Consider the following 20,469-nt stretch of genomic DNA (forward strand, 5'->3'; position numbering starts at 1 on the left):
TAGTCCCAGCTACTCGGGAGGCTGAGGCAGGAGAATGGCGTGAACCCAGGAGGCGGAGCTTGCAGTGAGCAGAGATCATGCCACTGCACTCCAACCTGGGCGACAGAGCGAGACTCCGTCTCAAAAAAAAAAAAAAAAAAAGAAGTGGAACACGAAGTACAAGTTGGGTGACCAAATTTAACAAATACCACAGGATTCTCAGTTAAATTTGCATTTCAGAGAAACAAAAAATAATTTCTTAGTATAAATATGTCTCATTTTCATGCTAAAAAAAAAAGCATGTGTGTTGTTTCTCTGAAATTCAAATTTAACTGTGCATCTAATATTTTTTCTGGAAGCCCTAATCATAGGAGAGAAGGGATCGTCATCAGGGAGGAGATGTCTGGAGACTCTTTATCTCTTCCCTGAGCTAAAGGTTTGGTTGGGGCCCTTGGCTCAGTCATGTGACTTGGAGAGCCGACCCGTGGGGAGCTAGGAGAGGGAACTTTTCTTCGGGGTGCCTTCTGCCCTTTGTATGGTTCTCCCTTGAGCTGCCATGGCTCAATGCTCCCCGGCGCCCTGACCTCTCGGCCTTGTGAAGGCAGTACCTCCTTCCATTCTGCCCGCGTTCCAGCCAGGCACGGGCACAAGTGTAATGAAGACAACAACAAACGCAGGCATGATTTGCAAAAACACAGACATTTTAACTTTAATAAGTTATAAAAGTAAGGAGTCAAATTTTACATTACAGAACAAAGATGTATTGATTGTTGTATCGGTAAGCCAGAATTTTGTGATTTGAGTTCAGCACCTTGATTCAGTATAGTGGCTACCTGTCATACAGGAGGGAGTAGAATCATAAAATGCTTCATCTGCTAAGATGTTGCTATTGAGCACCATTTATATACTCAAAACAAACAGAAAAACCTTAAAATACAAATGAAAGCCTTATACATGAAATTCCATGGGTTTTCCAAAAGGAGTAAATCAGAGAGCTGGGTTCCACAAATCTAACACGAGTCTGCCCACTAAGGAGAAGTGACTCAGGGACACTGTTGCAGATTTTCTAGTGCAGCGGAAGGTCTGAGTCTCATCATGCGGTTAGAAACTCAGCTAGAAGACATCTGTCTGCCTCCTCTGGGTGCCAGGAGCCCCTCAGATGCAGAAGAAGCTGGCTTGCGAAGATCAGGACTGTTACTAAGCTGGTTCTCCAAGTGGTCCCCAGCTCAGAGGAGATTTGCGTCGTTTCTCAGAGCCCGGTGAACGTTGGCATTCCTTGGACAGACTTTTGAGGACCATCCGGCTCTAGAGGACTCTTGATATATGGCTCAAGGATTGAGGATGGCACAGAGGGTCATGGCCGTCAGTCCCAGAGGGCACCTTGCTCCCTTCAGCGGAAGACAGGTACCCAGGGAATGTCCCAGCTGGGCCTCTTCCCAAAGGCTTCCAGCCTCAAGCCAGGAAGCCCTGGTCTGCTGAGATCTTGGAATGGAGTGTTCCCATCCAGAGGCCCCTAGGCTGGGTAAACCAAGTCATACTCTCTGCCTAGCGTTAGTCCTGAACTTCCTCCACATCCTAGGACAGGCCCAAGTAAGAACCGCCCAGTTCTTCAGCCTGTGAATAGCACCAGCTGTCCTGGGTTCAACCAACAATGGAAAGCCTCGGGCTCCGTTTCCTAATTACAGAGGCAGGATTGCACACATGCTCTAAACCACATCTTCTTAAGGAAGGGGTACTATGAGAGATACTCAGAAAAGTTTTCTCCAGTTTGGTTCTCCAGGAGACACGGGGACAGTGTGCAGCACGTGTGGGATGCGGTGGTGGAGGGCGGGAGGCTAGCCATCACCCAGGTGGAGACTGAAGCATCAGCCCAGATTCCGTTCTTGCTGGTTCCTACATCGTCATTTTGTCCCTTGGATCATACACACAGAGCCACCCACATGTGCAGCCTCAGACAAACATACTTATTAGCACCTCAAAACTCAGTAGAAGGTAGCCACTATGCTGTTATCCTGAGCCTCATCCATATAATGGGGAAATACACATGAACAAATTCTCGAAGCGGATTGGTGAGAGTACACAGCCTCTAGAAGTTTCTTAAACAGGAAAAGTTTAAGAATTATGTGTCAGGCTGAGCCCAGCTAAGGAGCTGACGTGCCCCTGGGTCTTGTGAGCCCAGAAAGTTTAAGCTTCACGTTCACAAAATGTCAATGCGGTGAGAGGTAAAAACGAGCCACTCTTCTCCCATCCGCCCCTACTCCCTTCCTCCTATTTCTCTCTTACTCGCATGTTGCTCACAAAGCACCATTCTCTGGAAAACAGGAGCTATTAAAGTTTTCAAGGAGCAAAAGACAATGTAGGCTCTCCCCATCTCCCACCCTATGCCCCCATCAGAGGCCACATTTTGCAGGTCACTGCTGGGTTCTGGAGCTTCTGAGAGACAGAGGCGAGGTGGGGCAGGGCGGGACAGGGAAAGCCCATTCCCGGCAAGCAAGCAAAGCCCACAAAGCCCAGAATCCCAGAACCCTTAGACTTGGCCGTAGGGAGATTCCAGGCCCTTGAACCGCTCACTGGACCTTCCCAGCAGAGCACGTGCCTCTCTCATCTTTCTCAGGTACTTGGGGAGGGAAGAGGCTCTCTGGGGAGCCCTGGAGCCGAGGTGGCCCGGGAAGAATGCAGGAGCTCTTCCCCCAGAGCCTGGAAGGCAGCCGGCAAGGCCAGGGTTAGTGGACAGGGCAGAGGCCTGGGAGAGCACCCCACTGTTTTCTTGGCATGGATCCTGTTTAGACCTATCCTTATGTCCCGTGATAGGATTCTCATTACTTTCGCAGGCGAAGAGGACAGCTGCACGGCTCAGACTCGGTGGAGACTTTCAGATGCCGTACAGCATGAGCACCAAGAAGCTCAGAAGGCCTTTAGTTCTTAATTAGCAAGACTGCATCAGGCCAAGTGGAGGCCTCCTTAAAATATTCTGAGTCGACCTTTAAAGATTGAGTTTTTTCATGCAAAAATCTAGACTTCCTCCGAAAAAGGACACTGTCTGGCAAGGCCAGGGATAGTAGAGCAGAGATGAAGAGAGATACAGATTTCACAGTGGCAGCAACAGCCAGAACCAACAGTCAGCTCCAGGTGGGTGTGGCTGTCAGGGCGGCCATGGTCCCCAGCGGGCCACTATGCTCACCCTGGTTGGCTGCCTGGCCCTGGAAGACGATTTGAGTTCATCACCTCCACTTCATTGTACTCATCTCGGCAACCGGTCAGTTATTCAGTAAATCACCATTTCTCCTAAGAGTCCCACGGGCTGTGTCTGGGGATCGGTAGGGAATGTCATGCATCTCCGCCAAGGAAAGGAAGGTTCCCAATCACTGCTTAGCAACTTGGGGCCTATTTTTGTTCTCTCAGAGTGATCCCTCTTGCCCTGCCCTCACTGATGGAGGCTGTACAGCCCCTATATTCCTCTCCACTGCACACCTGACACCACCGCAGGATTTGGCCGCTCCTGGGCTGGGAAGCACACGTGCTAACCTAGTCACCACATGCTCATGCCTATCTTTCTTACGTCATTCCCCCTCTTTGTTTTCTCAAAACCTTTTGGAATCAGGAATTTTGACTTCATCTCCATGACACAGGATTTGCTATCCCATGGAATATCTCTATAAGCAAGAAAAAAATGCTAGGGATGCTATCTTTCCATTTTATTAGAACTTTCCGAGCATCTCTTTCTTCCGCATCTCATCAATGAGCTCTTGGATTCTTTGGTTTCTGGTCTTTTCATATGGGCTCGGTCGTCGAGGGATTAGGTTGGGTGGCTGGACTTCATCTTCCAGGCCATGGATTTTGTAGGGTTCATCTACGGCATTGGTTTCTGGGTGATCCTCTGTGGCATTGGTGCTGGAGGCATTGAGAGGGACCTCCAGGGGGGTGCTTGGTGATGGCCGCACCTCCATGGCTAGAGTGGGCACTGGGAGGGTGGGCATGAACACGTCAATGTCGTTGTGCTTCCCAGGCGGTGGCTCTATCCTGCCCTCCACGTTGGTGAGGTTGTTGTGCAGGTTACAGGACTTGCAGCACAGCTTGTTGTAGCCTGGGATGGAGCAATAGCGAGACAAGACTTCCATCCTACAGAATATTGACTTGTCGCCTTGGCAGTGGCCCTCTGAAAAAGAAAAGTGGGACAAATAACCAAAGGACAAGATAAGGGGGACTTTGTTCCCCCACAGGGTGCAGCTTGCTGGAGGAGGCGTATGGAAGAGCCCAGAGACAGCACAGAGGCAAGTGAGCCCAGGCAGAAAGTGTGTGTGGGTTCAGTGTCAGAGCATCCCCAGTGCAGGCAGCGTCCAGGGACCCCTGCCCGGAAGTGCTGACACACAAGCTGTGAGCAAGGCTTCCCTCTTCCAAGCAGGCCCCAGTTGAACCTGGATGTTGCAGTATCTCTTAAAGTTTGAGAAAGAAATGAGGCCCGTTTGTTCTTACAGAGTGATTCCAAACTCATCTTAAAGAATAGGACTTTATCACATCTTCACATTTGACATCCCAGTGGTAACCCCAATGAAATTCTGTGGCAAGGCTTGACTCTACAATAATCTCTAAGTAGTAACTATAACAAAATTAAACCTAAAAGAGCCAATTCCTAAGACCCAATATAGCAAATCCCAGGGCCGCTGTGGCCCTACCATGCTCCACAACTCCCTGATGTTGCTCCCATTCTGACCCAGATGCCCCGGATGATCTTTTAACTGAACAGCACCTAAAGGAAAGTTAAACATCACCCAAACCTGCATGGGCTTTCTTATACTTGCCTCAACTTACCCAACAACCTCATGTCCAGCCTCTGCTCCATCCCCTTATAGCACCGCCACCTTGCGCATCCAGCCATTTCCCAAAGAAACGTGCTGCCCTCACATAGATTAATCGTTCCACCCTGCACATCTTTCTCTTTCCTTTCCACCCAAGAAACTGGTCATCTGTGGTCCAGCTTACATGGAGAGCCCCGACTCTCCACAGAAGCCACCATTATCTCTCACTTTCCACCCAGCCATCTTCTCCCTGGCCCATCTCGACCTCTGTCTGCAGCTGTGTTCATTCAACCCATCAACTCTTCTTGTGCTCACACTCTTTTTACTCTCTGTCTTCTTCCCAAGTTTTCACCCCTTCCCTCTCCCCATCCCCTCATTCCACAACACAAAAATTAAGATGATTTTAAAAAATTCACTCAAGAAGAAAGAATAAGTCATGTTACAGGAGATACTTGATCCACTATAAATTCCGAATCACTGACCTCTGTGAGCCCAACACCGCCTGTTGTGGTCTCTGCTCAGCTGCTCTCTACTCTCCACAGTGATGACTTCAGACCTTTCCCACACAAACCCCCGATGTGCCCTCCTTTTCCCTCACTCTCCTTAGTTGAACTCATCTACTATTGAAAGGAAGGAAGGAGGGAGAGGGTGAAAGGAAGGAGGAACTGAAGGAAGGAAAGAAAGGAAAAAAGGAAAGGGAGGGAGGGACAAAAGGAGGAAAGGGAGGGAGAAAGGGAGGGAGAAAGGGAGGGAGAAAGGCTCAGGCATTGGATGGGAGCCACATCTGACAGTTATCCCATACACCAACATATGACACAATCTATACCTGAAGCTGTCCAAAACAGATAAGACCCCCTTCCTTCCATCGAGGGCCAGTGGTTCTGATGTCCTGCTTCTTAATGGCCACTGCTCCAGCCTGTAATTTTCCCTTAGAAGCTGGTGACAGACCACCAGCTCCAAACCCCTGAAGCTTCAGACTTGCTACAAGCCAAATCCACCAAGGGCCTGTGGGTCCCAAAAGCCCCTGAGACCCAACCCCTGCAGCGTGAGCTTAGGGCCTCTGCTGCCCACCCCGTCTCGGTGCATGGTGTTTCAGGCACACAAGCTAAACACCTGGGTGCCCCGTCCTAGACACTCTCAGATATGCCCTTGTTCCTCCCCCTCTCCCACCTCCACCCTGGCTGAGCTGCCTCTTGGCTGCACTATGGGAGGGGTCTGTGTCCATTCTTCACCCATGTCATCTAGCTATCCTGCTTCAGTCAGAATGCTGTTTTCTCACTGAAGATGTGACCACGGCACCCCCCCCCCTTCCGGCCGCCGCTTGAAGTCCCTGACCTGTCCCCTTCCCCTCTCCAACCTCCCTCTGGCCTTAGACTCCTTGCTCTGCATGGACCTCCTTTTGGCCACAGGGCCTTTGCACATGCAATGCCTCTCTCCTGCCTCCAGCTACCACCCTTCCTCCTTCAGGGGCAGTTGGAGCACATCTTCCTCAGGCAGGCATCGCCTGACCTCCTTGAGCAGGTAAGGTCTCTGCAGCACACGGTCTCAGCAGCTGTGCCTTCCCAGCCAAGCTCGCATCTAATTGTCAGATGAATGACTAGTGCCAGACTTTTTCATTATCCTGAAAGCTCCACAGGGCAGAGCCCCAGAGCCTAGAACAGTCAACCAAATAATGCATAAAAGCATAAAAAAGATAAGGTATGAAAAAGATCAATGTGAATAACTGAGGAAGTTCAAAACAGGGAAATTTTGAATCTGAAAATGGCAAAGCTCCAGGCAAGAATGCAGGGAGGCCCATGCATCAGAGGGCGCCCAACTTCAGCCCTGAGCTTCTACGTGGCCAAAATAAGGAGAACACACGACTGGCTGCAGGGTCCACCATGAAAAGGGAGTTAAAACCCATCGGCCATCAGGAGAAGTGGGGATCTCCCTGACACTGAGCTCAAGAACCATGCTCACAGTGCCAAGGAGGAAGGGGGAGGGCCTGGTGCCCAGGGGAGATGCCAGAAATCAAATCGGAAGATCCTGAGATGTGGCTGTCAGGATTTTGAAACTGGCAGAAGGCTTTTCTCAGATAAAAATCTTACACAGGTGCCCAATATATGAAACAGATAGACTCAGACTGCTGATGATAGTACTGTTTGAAGGTGGATGGAGGAGACACAGAGCTCCCATCCCTGCCCCACCCCATCCTCTCCAGCAGCCTGGTTTCTGAAACCACTGAGCCCTACCCTCAGGGAAACACAGGGGGTTCTGGATAAGAGCTGATGGCGGCCTCCCTACTCCCTACCCCGTAGGCTTTGACAAAGGAGGGAGCCTGGGCCCGATGGTGCTGGGAGGGACACCCTGGCTGCACACTGCCCCCTCTCCTGTTGCCCATAGTTTTTCCTTCACACAGATAAGGCTGGTGTTACACATTTATCCACATCTCCACTCCCTCACTATCTCCCCCACCAGGCTGGGATCCCTGAAAAGCAGGAATCACATCAGCCTGGTACAGTGGTGGGCCACCTACGGCTAGTGTGCCAAGTCCCTCCCTCCACCTGGTTTCGTAAATAAAGTTTTATTGGATCAGGCCCATGCCCATGCATTTTTTTTTTTTTGAGATGAAGTCTTGCTCTGTCGCCCAGGCTGGAGTGCAGTGGCATGATCTTGGCTCACTGCAACCTCTGCCTCCTGGGTTCAAGAGCCTCCCGAGTAGCTGGGACTACAGGTGCGTGCCACCATGCCCGGCTAATTTTTGTATTTTTAGTAGAGACGGGGTTTCGCTATGTTGGTCAGGCTGGTCTTGAACTCCTGACCTTGTGATCCATCCACCTCAGCCTCCCAAAGTGCTGGGATTACAGGTGTGAGCCACTGTGCCCGGCCCATGCATTTCTTATCTGTGGCTGCTTTCCCACTATAAAGGCAGAGCTGAGTCCTGTGACAGAGACCATGTGGGCTCCAATGCCCAAAATATTGACTACCTGGCCCTTTACAGAAAAGGTTGACTGATCGTGGGTCAAGTGCACGCCTAGGTCAGAGCCATGCATGAGGAAGTGCTCGTAAATGTCCACTGAGTGAGGGGTGGCAGCCCCAGGTGGGGTCCCCCTTCCACCTGGTCTACATACTGGACTTCTATGTCTGATTTTCTCCCCACAGTGGGCGGCATTGCTCTTAGTTTAAAAAAATAAAAATACGTCAATGAATAAATACAAAATTGAAATAAAATCCTGGCCAAGAGCTTGACTATGCAAATAGCCTACGAAAATTTCAAAATAGCCTAGAAAAATTTCAAAGTCATCATGACCAACTGATCTTAAAGATGCCCCAGGTTTGTACATTTTTAAGTATCATCACGGACCACAGAGAAGAGTGATGCGCCTGAGGTAATGACTGGCGATGCCTCTCCGCCAAGATGAACACTGTGGTTTTATAATATTTGGTCTTCGGCCATTTCCAGTAGCAATCAAGTAGTGAGACCTATTGTCTTCCAGTGAATGACAATCAACCATTGAGAGTAAACACAGTTTTCATAAACTTAAGTCACTGTAGGCTACTCCCACGATCTTGGCTACACCTGAACAGCACCTGCATTATTATTTGCTTAGTCATATCCTTTAAATTAACTCCTTTTTACACTTAAAATTTGTTTTAGGAGAAGACCTTATACTATTACCACTCATGGAAAACTACTGCAGTGAACAAAGGTAACCCTAAAATAGGAATACAAAAAAAAAGTTTTAAGTCCTTTTAAAGTCAATTTCAAAGTCAAACTTTAACTCATCAAATTCTAGAGAGAGACTCCTGCCTGCCAAGCTCTGAGCTGAAGGGAAATGAGCAAATGTGAGACAGGCTAAAGCTGGTAGCAAGTGAGGCTTTCTTCCTGAGGTCACCGTAAAGCATAAAGGGAACTAGGAAGGGACCGCTCAGTGCAGTGCAGCCCCGGCTATGTTTATGCACCACCAAATCACCTTCCATTTCCCATGCTTTGGAAAATGCTGGATGGAGAATACCTCATTCTCATTTCTCAATAAAGGAGTGGTAGGCTCAGACACCCATGCCAACATTCAAAAGGTCATGCAGCTGGTTAAAAAAGCAAGAGGCACCCCCCTCCAGATGTGCCCTCCTTGGCACCTGGGCTGTAGGCGGCGTCTCTAGCTCTGGCCTAGGAGCCTCTTAGCGGGAATTGCTCCTGACCCATCTCTGGGAAGAGAGACTGAGTGGAGGGAAGCACTGTCTGACCCAATTTTCCCTGATGCTTCTTGTCTCCTTTAAGCTGCGATTGCTTTTGATGATCAATGATCTGAGCTCTGGGCAGGCTGAACTCAGCCATTGCTACCATGGTTGCTCCCTCCCCAGGCTAGCCCCTGGGCCTGGCCCTATGCCCAAGGCCTGTCCCCATGACGCTGGGCTGCTCCCCACTGTTCTTTCTCATGGCCTTCCACGCTTTCTTCCCTCTCCCTGGTGGGACTCCTCAGTGGTACAGAAAAGGGAGGAGTGAGACTTCCATGGGCAGGACACAGCCCAGGCCCCAGGTCAGGAGGTCCCTGTTGAACCCAGACCCTCTTTCTGGCCATTTTCAGCAATGTGAGAGAACACAGGCCCTGTGGCTGCCTGGGAAGACCTTGCAAGACACGGGCAGGCCAGTTGCCCAGAGAGCCACCACTGCCCTGCCCCTCTCCCGACCCAGGCTTTCCCGGGGCTGGCCCAGCCCCCCACCTGAGCCAGATGGGCACCTCTCCCTTCTGAACAAGTAGCCCAAGGCTGAGAACTGTGCCTGGAGCCAGGGTAGTGACCTGCTGGTGGCTCACGGCAGGTGACCTGGACTAGCAATGTCTGGGCTACTGACCCCACATTCCCACTCCACAGGCTCTGCTCCCAAGATGAGGAGAAACCCATCTCGGGCCCTTTTCCTGACGAGGAGACCTCCATATAGAACCTAGATATTCTTGCGAGGTGCTCATATGACACGATTCAAAACCCGGAGTCACGGTGGGGTGTCTGCACGGTTTGCTATCAGATTTTGGAAAATACCTGGGGAGGGGAGATACACCTTTCAGGGGGAGGGGCCCTAAATATCTATGTTGGGCAGTGGGGAGTGGGGCAGTAAAGGCATTCAAATTAGAAACCGGGGTAGTTAATGCTACTGAGTGAGGCCCCGCAACTCCTCAGTGTCTGGGCCATGAAAAAGAGAAGGAGCCATCAGCTTGCCAAAGCCACGCACCCAGTTTCATGGAACTTTTATTGAGTTTATTTGTGGGATGCATGACAGGAGGTCTTTCCATCATTAGTAAGAATGAAAGGTCATTTTCACAGTCACTTTGGCACACGCTAACGTCTCATAAAAAAAAAACCAGAAAAGCAACGACAATGGAACCTATAGAATACGTCATTAAATACATACAAAACACTAATAAAATATCCCTGATAAACCAAAGTGCATATGCTCAGGACAGTATTGCACCTTCCCCAGTCGCGCGTGTCGCTCGCATGGCCTCGTCAAAGTTGGAAGTTAACAGTCGTGAGATTAGTACGCAGGTGCACACCAGTTATTTACAGAACAGCGGTCAGAGCCGCAGGAGTAGGGGCCGGCCGCCCGGCAGGGGTGCGGTGTGAACAGAGGCGGTGGCTGGGGTGGAGGGGCGGGGAGGAGTGCTACATGGATCGCGGCTCAGGGCCCAGGGGGTCGCCCCCTGGGTGTAAGGCCGCGCTGTGGAGCACCCTCGGGGGCTCCATGCAACAGTCAGCGCCGACTGGCCAGTGGGGCATCAGGGCAGACTCCAGTCCGCAGAGACGGACCGTGCGCACCGCTCAGCCCAAGGAGAGAAGCCGTCTGCACTTGGAAACCTTAACCTTGGCAAAAGGTGGATGAACGCACCAGCTCCCCTACACCTTCCCTGCCTTCTACCTGGCCCACGTTCCCCCTCTGAAGCTGGAGTTAGCAGCCAATCCTGTTACCTTTCAACTTTAAGGCATCTTCTACATAGTTTTTCTAAGCAAAAAAGCAATAAAAATTGAGGTAATTCTGTAGTGGTTCACACTGGTAGGCGAGGCACGCCCGCACCAGACGGTCACTCTCTCTCTCAGCCCTGCGGAGGCGGTCCTGTGCGCGAGACGAGAAAAGGCCATTGGGGCTGATGGGACAATGGAGGTGGGGAGCGTCCCCACGCCCCGCCCCGGAGGGACGCGCCCCTCCGCCGCCTCCGTGACCGGACCCCGCAGGACAGGGCCGGGCGGGGCTGGGAGTTGCGCGAGGGCCGGGCGGAAGCAGGCCATAGTTTCACGAGTCAGAAGGACACGCTCAGCAAAGGGTCAGCAGCAGCAGCGACAGCGGTGGCAGCCGGGAAGCCCCTGGCAGTGCCGGAAACTCGGGGTGGGGTCCCCGCACGACGACGACGCAAGACCGCGCCCCCGAAACCCCCCAGGCCGCAGCCTCAACGGTGGGCGGGGCTGGGGGCGGGCTCGGCCCGGAGGGTCGCCCTTTGGCCACCGGCCCCTCCTGCAACCACGACAGATCTTTGCCCCTTTACAAGCCATCACCAACCAGATTCGGCCCCAGCAGAGGCCCGAGCCCCCGCCACGCCTCGGCGAGGCTGGCCCCGCCAGCGGGCAGTGCGGCCCGGAGCAGACGCCGAGCTCAGAGGCCCGGGAGAAAACGGTCACCCCAGAGCGCGCCCGCAGAGTCAGGGGAGCTTTCCATAGACAGAGAGGAGGGGGGCCCAAGGCAAGCTCCACAGGGCGCAGGGCATGCACTGGAGGGCAGAGGCAGAGTTATAAACGGGTCGGTTACTTGACGAGATCTTCTGGATGGGCGAGTCGGGGTCCGGGCGGGACAGCCACTGAACTACGTAGCTCTTCTTGGAGGGATCTGAGGTGTTTCCTAGAGGGAGGAGAGAGGGGCTGCGGCTGCAGGGCACCAGGCTGGGGCCCCCACCCCAGGCAGAGAGGCTCCGGGTCTCCCGGGGTCCTGGGGAAGCGTCATTCAAGGCCCTCGCCTCCCCGGGCGGACAAACGGTCCTCGGCTGCCAAGTCCACGCCCACCTCCTGCCCCTCCTGACAGCACCCGGGGTCTCAGCGGGGTCTCAGCTATCCCGTCCCTCTCGCTGCCCTGGCATGCAGGCCCTGCCGCCTCCTTTTCTGGGCCGGCTCCTCTGCCCCTGCACCCTGCCCGCGCCCCGGGTTCCACCTGCTGACTGGAGCTCTGAGCTCCCAGAAAGCTTGGACAGAGAGTGCCAGGGGAATGAGAGATCCTGGATACACCCTCCCCAGCTGGGGCAGGTGCCTAGACGCCCAGAGCTCCCTCCTCTATAGAAGGGAACTGTGGCAGGCACGGTCCAGTCTTGAACTGTGTGGAGACCTTAGAGGTGACACATGTATAGCATTTGGACAGGCATCTGTGAGTGGTAGGTATTCTGGTTCTCCTCGAAGGGCACAGAGCACACTCTCTACTCGCACAGGCACCCCCTACTCACACAGGCGTCCCCCTATTCACACAGGCACCCCCTACACCATAGCCACCAGCATTCCCTAGCTGGCCGAGTCCTGCTGTCACCGTGAGTCTGCAGTGCCCTGAAAGCAGGGAGGGGCGAGTCAGCTCCACACAGCTCCCTCCATTTCCTGCCAGGCAAAGGTCCCAGACCTGGCCTGCAGTGCCCCGCTTCTCCATGCTCACAGACATTGAGTCCAGCTACTCTCCCGGAAGAGCCAGATTTGCCTGAACCAAGCCTCTGACACCCCCGCCCTGGGCTGCTGCATGCTGGGAGCAGGGGCAGGGGCTGCAGGTGGCTTACGGGGACAGGGGCCAAGCCTGCAGGTCCTCGCTGTCTCAGGACGCTCCTCCTGGCAGATGCCGAAGCTGTCGTCCGCGGTGCGGCAGAGCACCGGCCGCTCCTGGGTGCCGTTGCCACAGGTTACTGAGCACTGCAGGGGGAGAGTCGCCAGGCAGGGTTCACCTCCCACGCAGGGCCCGCACTGGCAGAGCTGGAGGAGCCCACAGTCCCCAGGCACATGACCCATGCGCTCAGGAGGAGGTGTGGGACAGTGGGGAGAGTGGGGTTTCAGGCTGCCTTGCCCCACCCTCGGGGGCCGCCCCAATCTCCTGGGGCTCTAAAGAAGGGACCCACATGCCTGTCTCTCTGAGCTGCTGTGAGACAGTGCCCATATACAGACTGGCGTAGGCCTGGCGCTGCTGGACTCTCAGTGACAGCCTCACTTCTCTGGCTGGAGGAGGTCCAAGGCCCAGGAGAACCTGCTGTGCCCTGGGCAGGGGTAGGGGTGGGGCACTGGGAAAGCTCTGACCCAGCCTAGGAGGCGCCGCCAGTAGGCTCCCCACAATCCTGGGCACGAGGGTCTACCACTAGTGCCCTCACTGGCTCCTCCAGCCCCCAGCACCACCACTGCTCCACCACACTGACCAGGGAGGTGCCAGAAGGAGCAGTCACGCCCAGCCTTGCCCAAGGAAAATTCTCCAGGCCTCACCACGTGCACAGGAAAAGGCTGACTCAGCAGACCTGGATTGCTCAAAGCCTGCACATTCCCAACAAAGGTCTGTGTTTTTGTTTTGTTTTTTTCTTTTGTTGTTGGTTTTGAGACAGGATCTCGCTGTGTGGCCCAGGCTGGAGTACAGTGGCACGATATCAGTGCACTGCAACCTCCACCTCCCAGGCTCAAGCAATCCTCCCACCTTAGCCTCCCGAGGAGCAGGGAGTACAGGCACACACCACCGCATCTGGCTAATTTTTTTTAATTTTTTTGTAAAGACGGTGTTTTGCCATGCCGCCCAGGCTGGTCTCTAACACCTGAGTTCAGGCGATCCACCCGCCTGGGCCTCCCAAAGTGCTGGGATCACTAGCGTAAGCCACTGTGGCCGGCCAACGCCTGTTTTCAAGACTGGCCCTTGTGCACCTCCTGGGAACCAAGCTCATGGAAGGCTCCACCTATTAAGAGTGTTTTTGCCTGCCTGAGGCCTTGAGTCACCAGTACCAGTTGGTCTGGGTAGTTCATACCAACAGTGATGGATGGGGAACACCTGCTTTTCCTCTACAGTCTGAGGTCACACCTATGTAGCTGACCCCATTGAAAACCCTGGACGCCCAGGCTCTGGTGGGCTCCCCTGCTTGGCAGCATTTCACATGCATTGTCACACATGGGTGCAGGGAGAATTCAGGGCATTTCTGTGACCCCACTGGGAGGGGACACCGGGAGCCTGCGCCTGGATTCCTCCCAACCTCCTCGCCTGTGACTTTTCTTTTTCCCGATTCTACTCTGTATCCTTTCATTGTAAGCCCCTGCAACTGCGAGTCCCACTTCTGAGTCTGTGAGTCCTCCTAGTGGATTACTGAGCCTGAGGGTGGTCTTGGGGAGCCCCTGACACACGCTCCTCCAGCTCTGCCAGCGTGGACCCTGCATGTGACGGGGCTGTCAGAGCTCACGTCAGCTCTGGCCTGGCCTCAGCTAGCTCTCAGGCCCTGCCCCTAGGACCACCCCTGTAGCCCTTCAGTCCATCCTCATTCTTCCTCCCAGCACAAGCCTAAGCACGCCCTGCTCTTCTCCCCTCCTGCAAGTTTGTCCCCTCCCACCTCTGCATGAGACCCAGGCGTCCCCTGGGATCCTGGAGCCCCGAACATCCTACTGGGCCTCGGAGCCCGGGCTACCCTCAGTTTCCTGGGATTCCAGACCCCGTATCATGCAGAAGCCTCTGCCTGTGCAGTGAAGACACACATTCCACTGGTTTCTTAGTACAGCACTGACCACGTGGCAGCCACTGGCACCATGAAACCCACAGGATGTGGCTCAGGACAGGAGCTACATCCAGGCCCATGTGCCGAAAGGGGAATGCTTTGGTCACCTCAGTCCCACCCAAGCTCAGTTTGGGAGCTGAGGACACGGGATCAGGGGATTGCTTACCTGGGACCAGGGCCCGGCTCGCCAGCGACCAGGGCAGAGCTCGCGGCTGCAGGCCCGGCGGCTCTCGGGCCGGGCGTCATTGCAGTGCTTGGCGTGCACAGAGCGGGTGGTGTTGTCGTGTAGCGGCTGAATGCAGCGCACGGAGCGCACCTGCATGCCTGTCCGCCCACAGGTCTGGCTACATGGCTCCCATTCGCCTGTGACCCACCTGCCAGGGCACAGCAGGGCACAGTCAGGCTTCCGCAGCACCTGGAGAACCTGCCTGGCTGAGCTCCAGCACCGCTCCCTGCAGCCCAGGTAGACAGCGAGCACAGAGGGCAGCCTGCACCCCTCCCCGGTGCACCTTCTCTTATTCTCACTAAGATGCTGGCCGTCCAGGCTTGCACAGAGGGGAAACTGAGGCTCAGCTGCCCCAGGTCCTACTGACCATGAATCCCATGCATGTCACCACTGGGAGGCCCTGGTGGAGCTGGTGGTTCTGGAGGTCCCTAGCCTGAAGAGGTTTCCCAGCCTCCTTAGGGTCTGGGCCCTGCTACCTGGCCTCACCTTCTGCTGACGTCACAAATCCTTCTCGGCAGAGCTCAAGAGCAGTGTGGATTCCCTCAGCACGCTGTCCTATGTGGCCCCCACCTGCCCATTTCCCAACTCTCTTCCCCACTGAGGTCCCTGGACCCAGAAACGCAGCTGGGCCCAGCCCCAGGGCCTGAACGTCAAAGCCACTGCTTAAGAAACATCTACCCCGTGGTACAGGGCCAGGAGGCGAGCCCTGCGCCTCTGAACCCCCATTTCCCCATCTGGGCATCCCTGTTTCTTGTCATCTCTAAGATGCTGTTCAGTTTGGCGGGTTTGAAGCTGGGGTGCACCTTCTGCCCTGCAGCATCTTAGATTCCATGAAATGTGGTGAGAGAGACTTGGTCAAATGCCTCGGATGATGCCAGGCCCAGGCCCCACACCTCCAAGCATGGGAGCCCCTGGTGGCCCCTGGCCTGTCTCCTCTAGTGGGAGCCCGAGCTGGGGGCACTCACACTGGCTGGGGGCACTCACACTGGCTGGGGGCATTCAAACTGGCTGGGAGCACTCACTGGCTGGGGGCACTCACACTGGCTGGGGGCACTCACACCGGCTGGGGGCACTCACTGGCTGGGGGCACTCACACTGACTGGGGGCACTCACTGGCTGGGGGCACTCACACTGACTGGGGGGCACTCACTGGCTGGGGGCACTCACACCGGCTGGGGGCACTCACACCGGCTGGGGGCACTCACACCGGCTGGGGGCACTCACTGGCTGGGGAGCACTCACACTTGCCGGGGGCACTCACACTTGCCGGGGGCACTCACACTGGCTGGGAGCATTCCTGCGGGTTGCACGCTCTGCGGATGGCTTTGGGCTTTGAGAGGGCGGCACAGAAGCCACGGTGTACCATCTTGTGGTCCAGCCTCCGGCGGCAGCCATACTTGGTGAACTGGGACCCTGAAGACAGAGAGCTCGACGGGGGTCGGTGGGGCAGCACGCCCTGCCCGAGGGTGCAAGGAGGGGTGGGCTGCACCAGCAGTGCTGGCCTCGTTTTCCTGCTCACCCTTGTGATGATGATAAGGGTGGGCAGGGCACCGAGCCTGCGGCTGGCTGGGGGGAGGCCTTGGTGTGCCTCGGGTGGAGGGGCGAGAAGGCAAGAGAGAGGCCACTTTCTCCCCTAGGCTGCTTCTCCCTCACTGGGCTCCTGGGTCAGAGTGGAGGCCCTATTTCCTCGCTACTGCTAGGCACCGCTTCTACCTTGACCTCACATGCCCAGAGGGCCTGGTGCAAGCCAGGAGCCGGGCAAGCACTGGGCTCGCAGCCCGCATGCTTCCTCCCACAGGCCCAGAGCAGCCGTGCTCAACCTGGGTGATTTTCTCCAGCAGGGGACATTTGGCCACGTCTGGGACATGTTTGGTTGTCACAACTGGGGGAAGGGGTGCTACTGGCATCTGGTGAGCAAAGGCCAAGGATGCTGCTTGACACCCCACCGTGCACAGGACAGCCCCCATGGCGGCGAGTGACAGAGCCCAAAATGTCAGTGATGCCCAGGCTTCGAAACCCTGGCCTGCTGGGTAAGACCAAAGAAAGCACGGAGATAAAGCCTGACCTCCTCTGGGTGCCTGGAGGCATCCCAGGAAGCAGAGGCTGGGGAGGCTGACGTGGTGGCAGGGCGGTGGAGGGGCTCAGGCGAGAAGCCTGCGCAGAGGCCCCAAGGTGGGACACGTTGTATCCAGGAAAAGCCCTCAAGGCCAGCGTGGCCAGGACCTGGGGGCGAGGCACAGGGTGGAGATATACCGGGAGAGGCCAACAAGTTGCCCCAACCCTGGAGGCCATGAGGAGAATTTTGTTTTTTATCCTAAGAGCAGAGGAAGCTGTTGAAGACTATGACACCAGGAAGAGACACTGTCTGATGTGTTCCCTCAAAAGGTCACTTTGGGGTGAGAGTGGACACACAAGGGCCAGTCCAGAGGAAGGTGGGTGCCAGGACCAGGGGAATGGCCAGGAAGACAGGAGGAGCACACGGGCCTAGGAGATTTCAGGAATCACCAGGTGTGGATGCGCTGATGAAATCCAGGCCCCGTGTGGGGCCGGGGGTGCCCAGGGGCCCTGGAAGAGGACCCTTCCATCTGCCTGGGCCAGGGAGTGACCCCACCTCTTGGTGAGCTCCTTGTCCTCCAGGTGTGGGCCCAGCATGGCATTGAGGGAGGACTGTCCTGGTCACTTGCCTGGTATCGCCCAGCCCCCAGCAGCACGCAGAACAGATCAGTGCTTCCTGTCCGCCTCTGGGTCCTATGTCCCATCAACTGCAGACTCTCTGGGGTCCAGAGTGGGTAGGACCCCTCTGTGCTCAGCCCTGTCCCAAAAACATCTGGGAGGCTTTTCCCAGTGAACAGAGAGAGAAGCCTCTGGAGGTGTCATCTGCACTGCCAGAGTCTTGCCTATGCAATCCTGCCAATGCCATGGCATGATCCTTCTGAGGTGTCCACACATCAACCTCTTGCTAGGCCAGCCTGTCACCCCCACACTGAAGCAGGCCCACAAATACAGGGTCCATGCCCCACACACCCTTTGGCCACATTTGACCCAATGCCCCAGCACCCCCCTTCCTGCCCACCCACTGGCCCCTCCATTGCCGCTAAGCCCTTGCCCACCTAGGCAAAGGTCCCTGCTGTGGCTCCTCGGCCCCTGCTCATGCTGGCCCCACCCCAGGGACACCCCCTTCCTTCTCGTGGTCACCATCATGTCACCCAGGTCCCCAGCTTCGAGACCCCCTCACCTCCGCCACAGGGCTTGGAGCATGGAGACCACTTCTTCAGGGCCCACTCGTAGACCACAGAGTCCTCTTCCAGGACGTTGTTGTCGTCGACATTCAGTGAGTCCTCATGGATCATGTATTTGTACGTCAGTGAGACCCGGGTGTCTCCCACCGGGATGACCTGTGCCAGCCCAAGAGCCTTGATGTGCCTGACCTGCCCTCCATGCTTCCTCCCCAGCCAGCTTAGGAACGGCAGCCGAGGCCGACTCCAGAGAAGTCTCATCATTCATGGCAGTTACATTCCATGAAGTCGCCCCGAGCACCAAATTCTTGAATAGGGAGCCATTACCCCAGGGGGCACAGGGTGAGGTTCCTGTGAGCCTCTGTCTCAACATTTTTGTTACCCGATCAATATATAACCTTGTTTTATGTGTGAGTCTGTTTATTCTTTTGTTTGTTTTTGTTTTTGTTTTTGAGATGGAGTTTTGCTCTTGTAGCCCAGGCTGGAGTGTAGTGGCACGATCTCGGCTCACTGCAACCTCCACTTCCCAGGTTCAAGCGATTCTCCTGCCTCAGCCTCCCGAATAGCTGGGATTACAGGTGCCTGCCACCACACCCGGCTAATTTTTGTATTTTTAGTACAGACGGGGTTTCACCATGTTGGCCAGGCTGGTCTTGAACTCCTGACCTCGGGTGATACACCTGGCTTGGCCTTCCAAAGTGCTGGGATTACAGGCATGAGCCACTGCGCCTGGCCTATGTGTGAGTCTGTTTAAAGACACTTTATTTAATATTTACTGTGATTCATTAACACTGAACTCACAGTCAGTCGCACTGCAGCCCATGCCTGAACGAAGCTTATTCAACACATGTATTTTCTTCTTAAGACACCACTGCTTCCTGGGCTTAGGAACACTGGACAGCACTTCAGCAACAGGCTCGGGGTGATTTTAAACAGCGAAATCGCCCCCAAAATAGCGCAAAATGTGACATATGTGACACTCAACACACTGCAGAAAGAACCCCTGTTTGTGGGATGAGAGCAGAAACAGGCAGACAGCGTGCTGAGTTGCTCCCACCTCCGCTGGGAACACGTGTGGCAGAGCAGAAACAAGCAGACGGCGTGCTGAGTTGCTCCCACCTCCGCTGGGAACACGTGTGGCAGGCGACTCACACTTCACCGCTCTGTGCGTGTCCGTTTGGGGCTCACGAATCAATTTTAGTGAGCAGGCGAATTTGCAAATACAGAAACTGTGAGTGCCGAGGACCAGCTGCTCACACACTGATGCAGGCAGGTCACCAAAGGCACGTCCAGGGGGCCAGAAGTCACTGCAGGCGAGGCAGGCAGGGTGGCAGGGGGTACATGGGGCATACCTGGCTCACTGCTGCACCTGCTTACAGGTGCACCCACGTGTGGAGCGCTGGGGCCTGGTGGATTAATCCCAATGCCAGCATGCCCACCTTAGGGAGGGGCTCCAGAGCATGGGAGCCTTATTTGTGATATGTACCTTTTTTGACAAATAAAATATATCCCTATGCAGTTAAATTACATTTTAAAAAGTGATCTGACCTCCTCAAAACCAGGTAAAAAGAAAGTGATTGGAAAATCCAGCCCCCTTGGTACTTTCCTACAACCAGGAGATCTGGGGTCCTGTCCTGCTTAGAGACACAGTCCAGCTCAACCTGGGTCTGGGCATCTAGCTTCCCAGACCCTGAGCATCACCTCCCAGAGTGTCACCTCCCAGAGTGTCACCTCTCTGAGCGTCACCTCCCAGAGTGTCACCGATTCCAATGTAACAGCACACTCGAACGAGCATGCTGATGGCAGCTGTGAATGTCATTCAGATGGTGAAACCGAAACCCTCAAAGGGAGAGTGTGCCCAAGGTCACCTAGGGGTCATGTGGGGTCCAGAGCCCCGGCTCGTGGATGCATGTCCCTTCCTGGCTCTGACCAAGTCGGAGCCCCTTGGTGCCAAAGGCAGGCCAAAGAGGCCACGCAGAGTGTCACCTGAAGGGTCAGGAGGCTCAGCGTCCCAGGCACCCCCATCCCTCCCCCAGTGGCCACCCGCACCCTTCCCTGGGCCCAGCCCTGCCTGGACTCACCAGAACGGTGATGGTGCCGTGGAGGGGGCCCATGGTCTGCAGCGTCTCCCGGCCGTCCTCGTCTCTGTACTCCCACTCCACGCCCATGGCAATGAAGGTTTTGGAACTGGCATCCACGTCATTCTCTTCGTTTAAGATGAACTTGCCTGTCTCCAGGTTCTTGACGGCTGAGAATGGCAAGACCAAGTCCCCCGTTGTGGTCACCCAAGGGCAGGACCCAGGCCCACTGGTTTGGGCTGGTCGGGGAGTGGGGGCAGCTAGCTGGACCCCCTGTCTCTCTGGCTGCCCCCGGCCAGTTTCCTCTGTGCCACGACAGCCCAGATGGCTCTGGGAGCCCTGCTTGCCCATCACTGCTCCCTCAGGACCAGATTACCCTCCACTCACATCCTCTGCCCCCACCAGCCCTGGAGGTGCCGGCTCCCCTTGGAA

The 20,469-nt window shown here is 55.2% G+C and overlaps 1 protein-coding gene and 1 long non-coding RNA gene across 2 annotated transcripts in view; one reads left to right on the plus strand and one right to left on the minus strand.

Annotated features, from left to right (window-relative positions):
• Positions 1-659: 659 nt before the first annotated feature.
• Positions 660-20,469, minus strand: part of ADAMTS2 (ADAM metallopeptidase with thrombospondin type 1 motif 2) — a 242,258-nt gene continuing 222,448 nt past the window's right edge. The window contains exons 16-22 of the mRNA XM_019028538.4: positions 20,041-20,207; positions 17,959-18,118; positions 16,004-16,136; positions 14,664-14,871; positions 12,548-12,677; positions 11,548-11,637; positions 660-4,135 (exon numbers count right to left, since the gene is read on the minus strand). Of these exons, the coding sequence (XP_018884083.4) occupies positions 3,678-4,135; positions 11,548-11,637; positions 12,548-12,677; positions 14,664-14,871; positions 16,004-16,136; positions 17,959-18,118; positions 20,041-20,207 (1,346 nt within the window). The 3' untranslated portion in view covers positions 660-3,677. The remainder of the gene's footprint in view (positions 4,136-11,547; positions 11,638-12,547; positions 12,678-14,663; positions 14,872-16,003; positions 16,137-17,958; positions 18,119-20,040; positions 20,208-20,469) is intronic.
• Positions 11,938-17,207, plus strand: LOC129533426 (uncharacterized). The gene is made up of 3 exons (XR_008679658.2): positions 11,938-12,160; positions 16,562-16,753; positions 17,109-17,207. It is a non-coding gene; the product is annotated as an uncharacterized lncRNA (long non-coding RNA).

Source organism: Gorilla gorilla, chromosome 4, assembly GCF_029281585.2.
Source record: "Gorilla gorilla gorilla isolate KB3781 chromosome 4, NHGRI_mGorGor1-v2.1_pri, whole genome shotgun sequence".
Taxonomy (NCBI): Eukaryota; Metazoa; Chordata; class Mammalia; order Primates; family Hominidae; genus Gorilla; species Gorilla gorilla.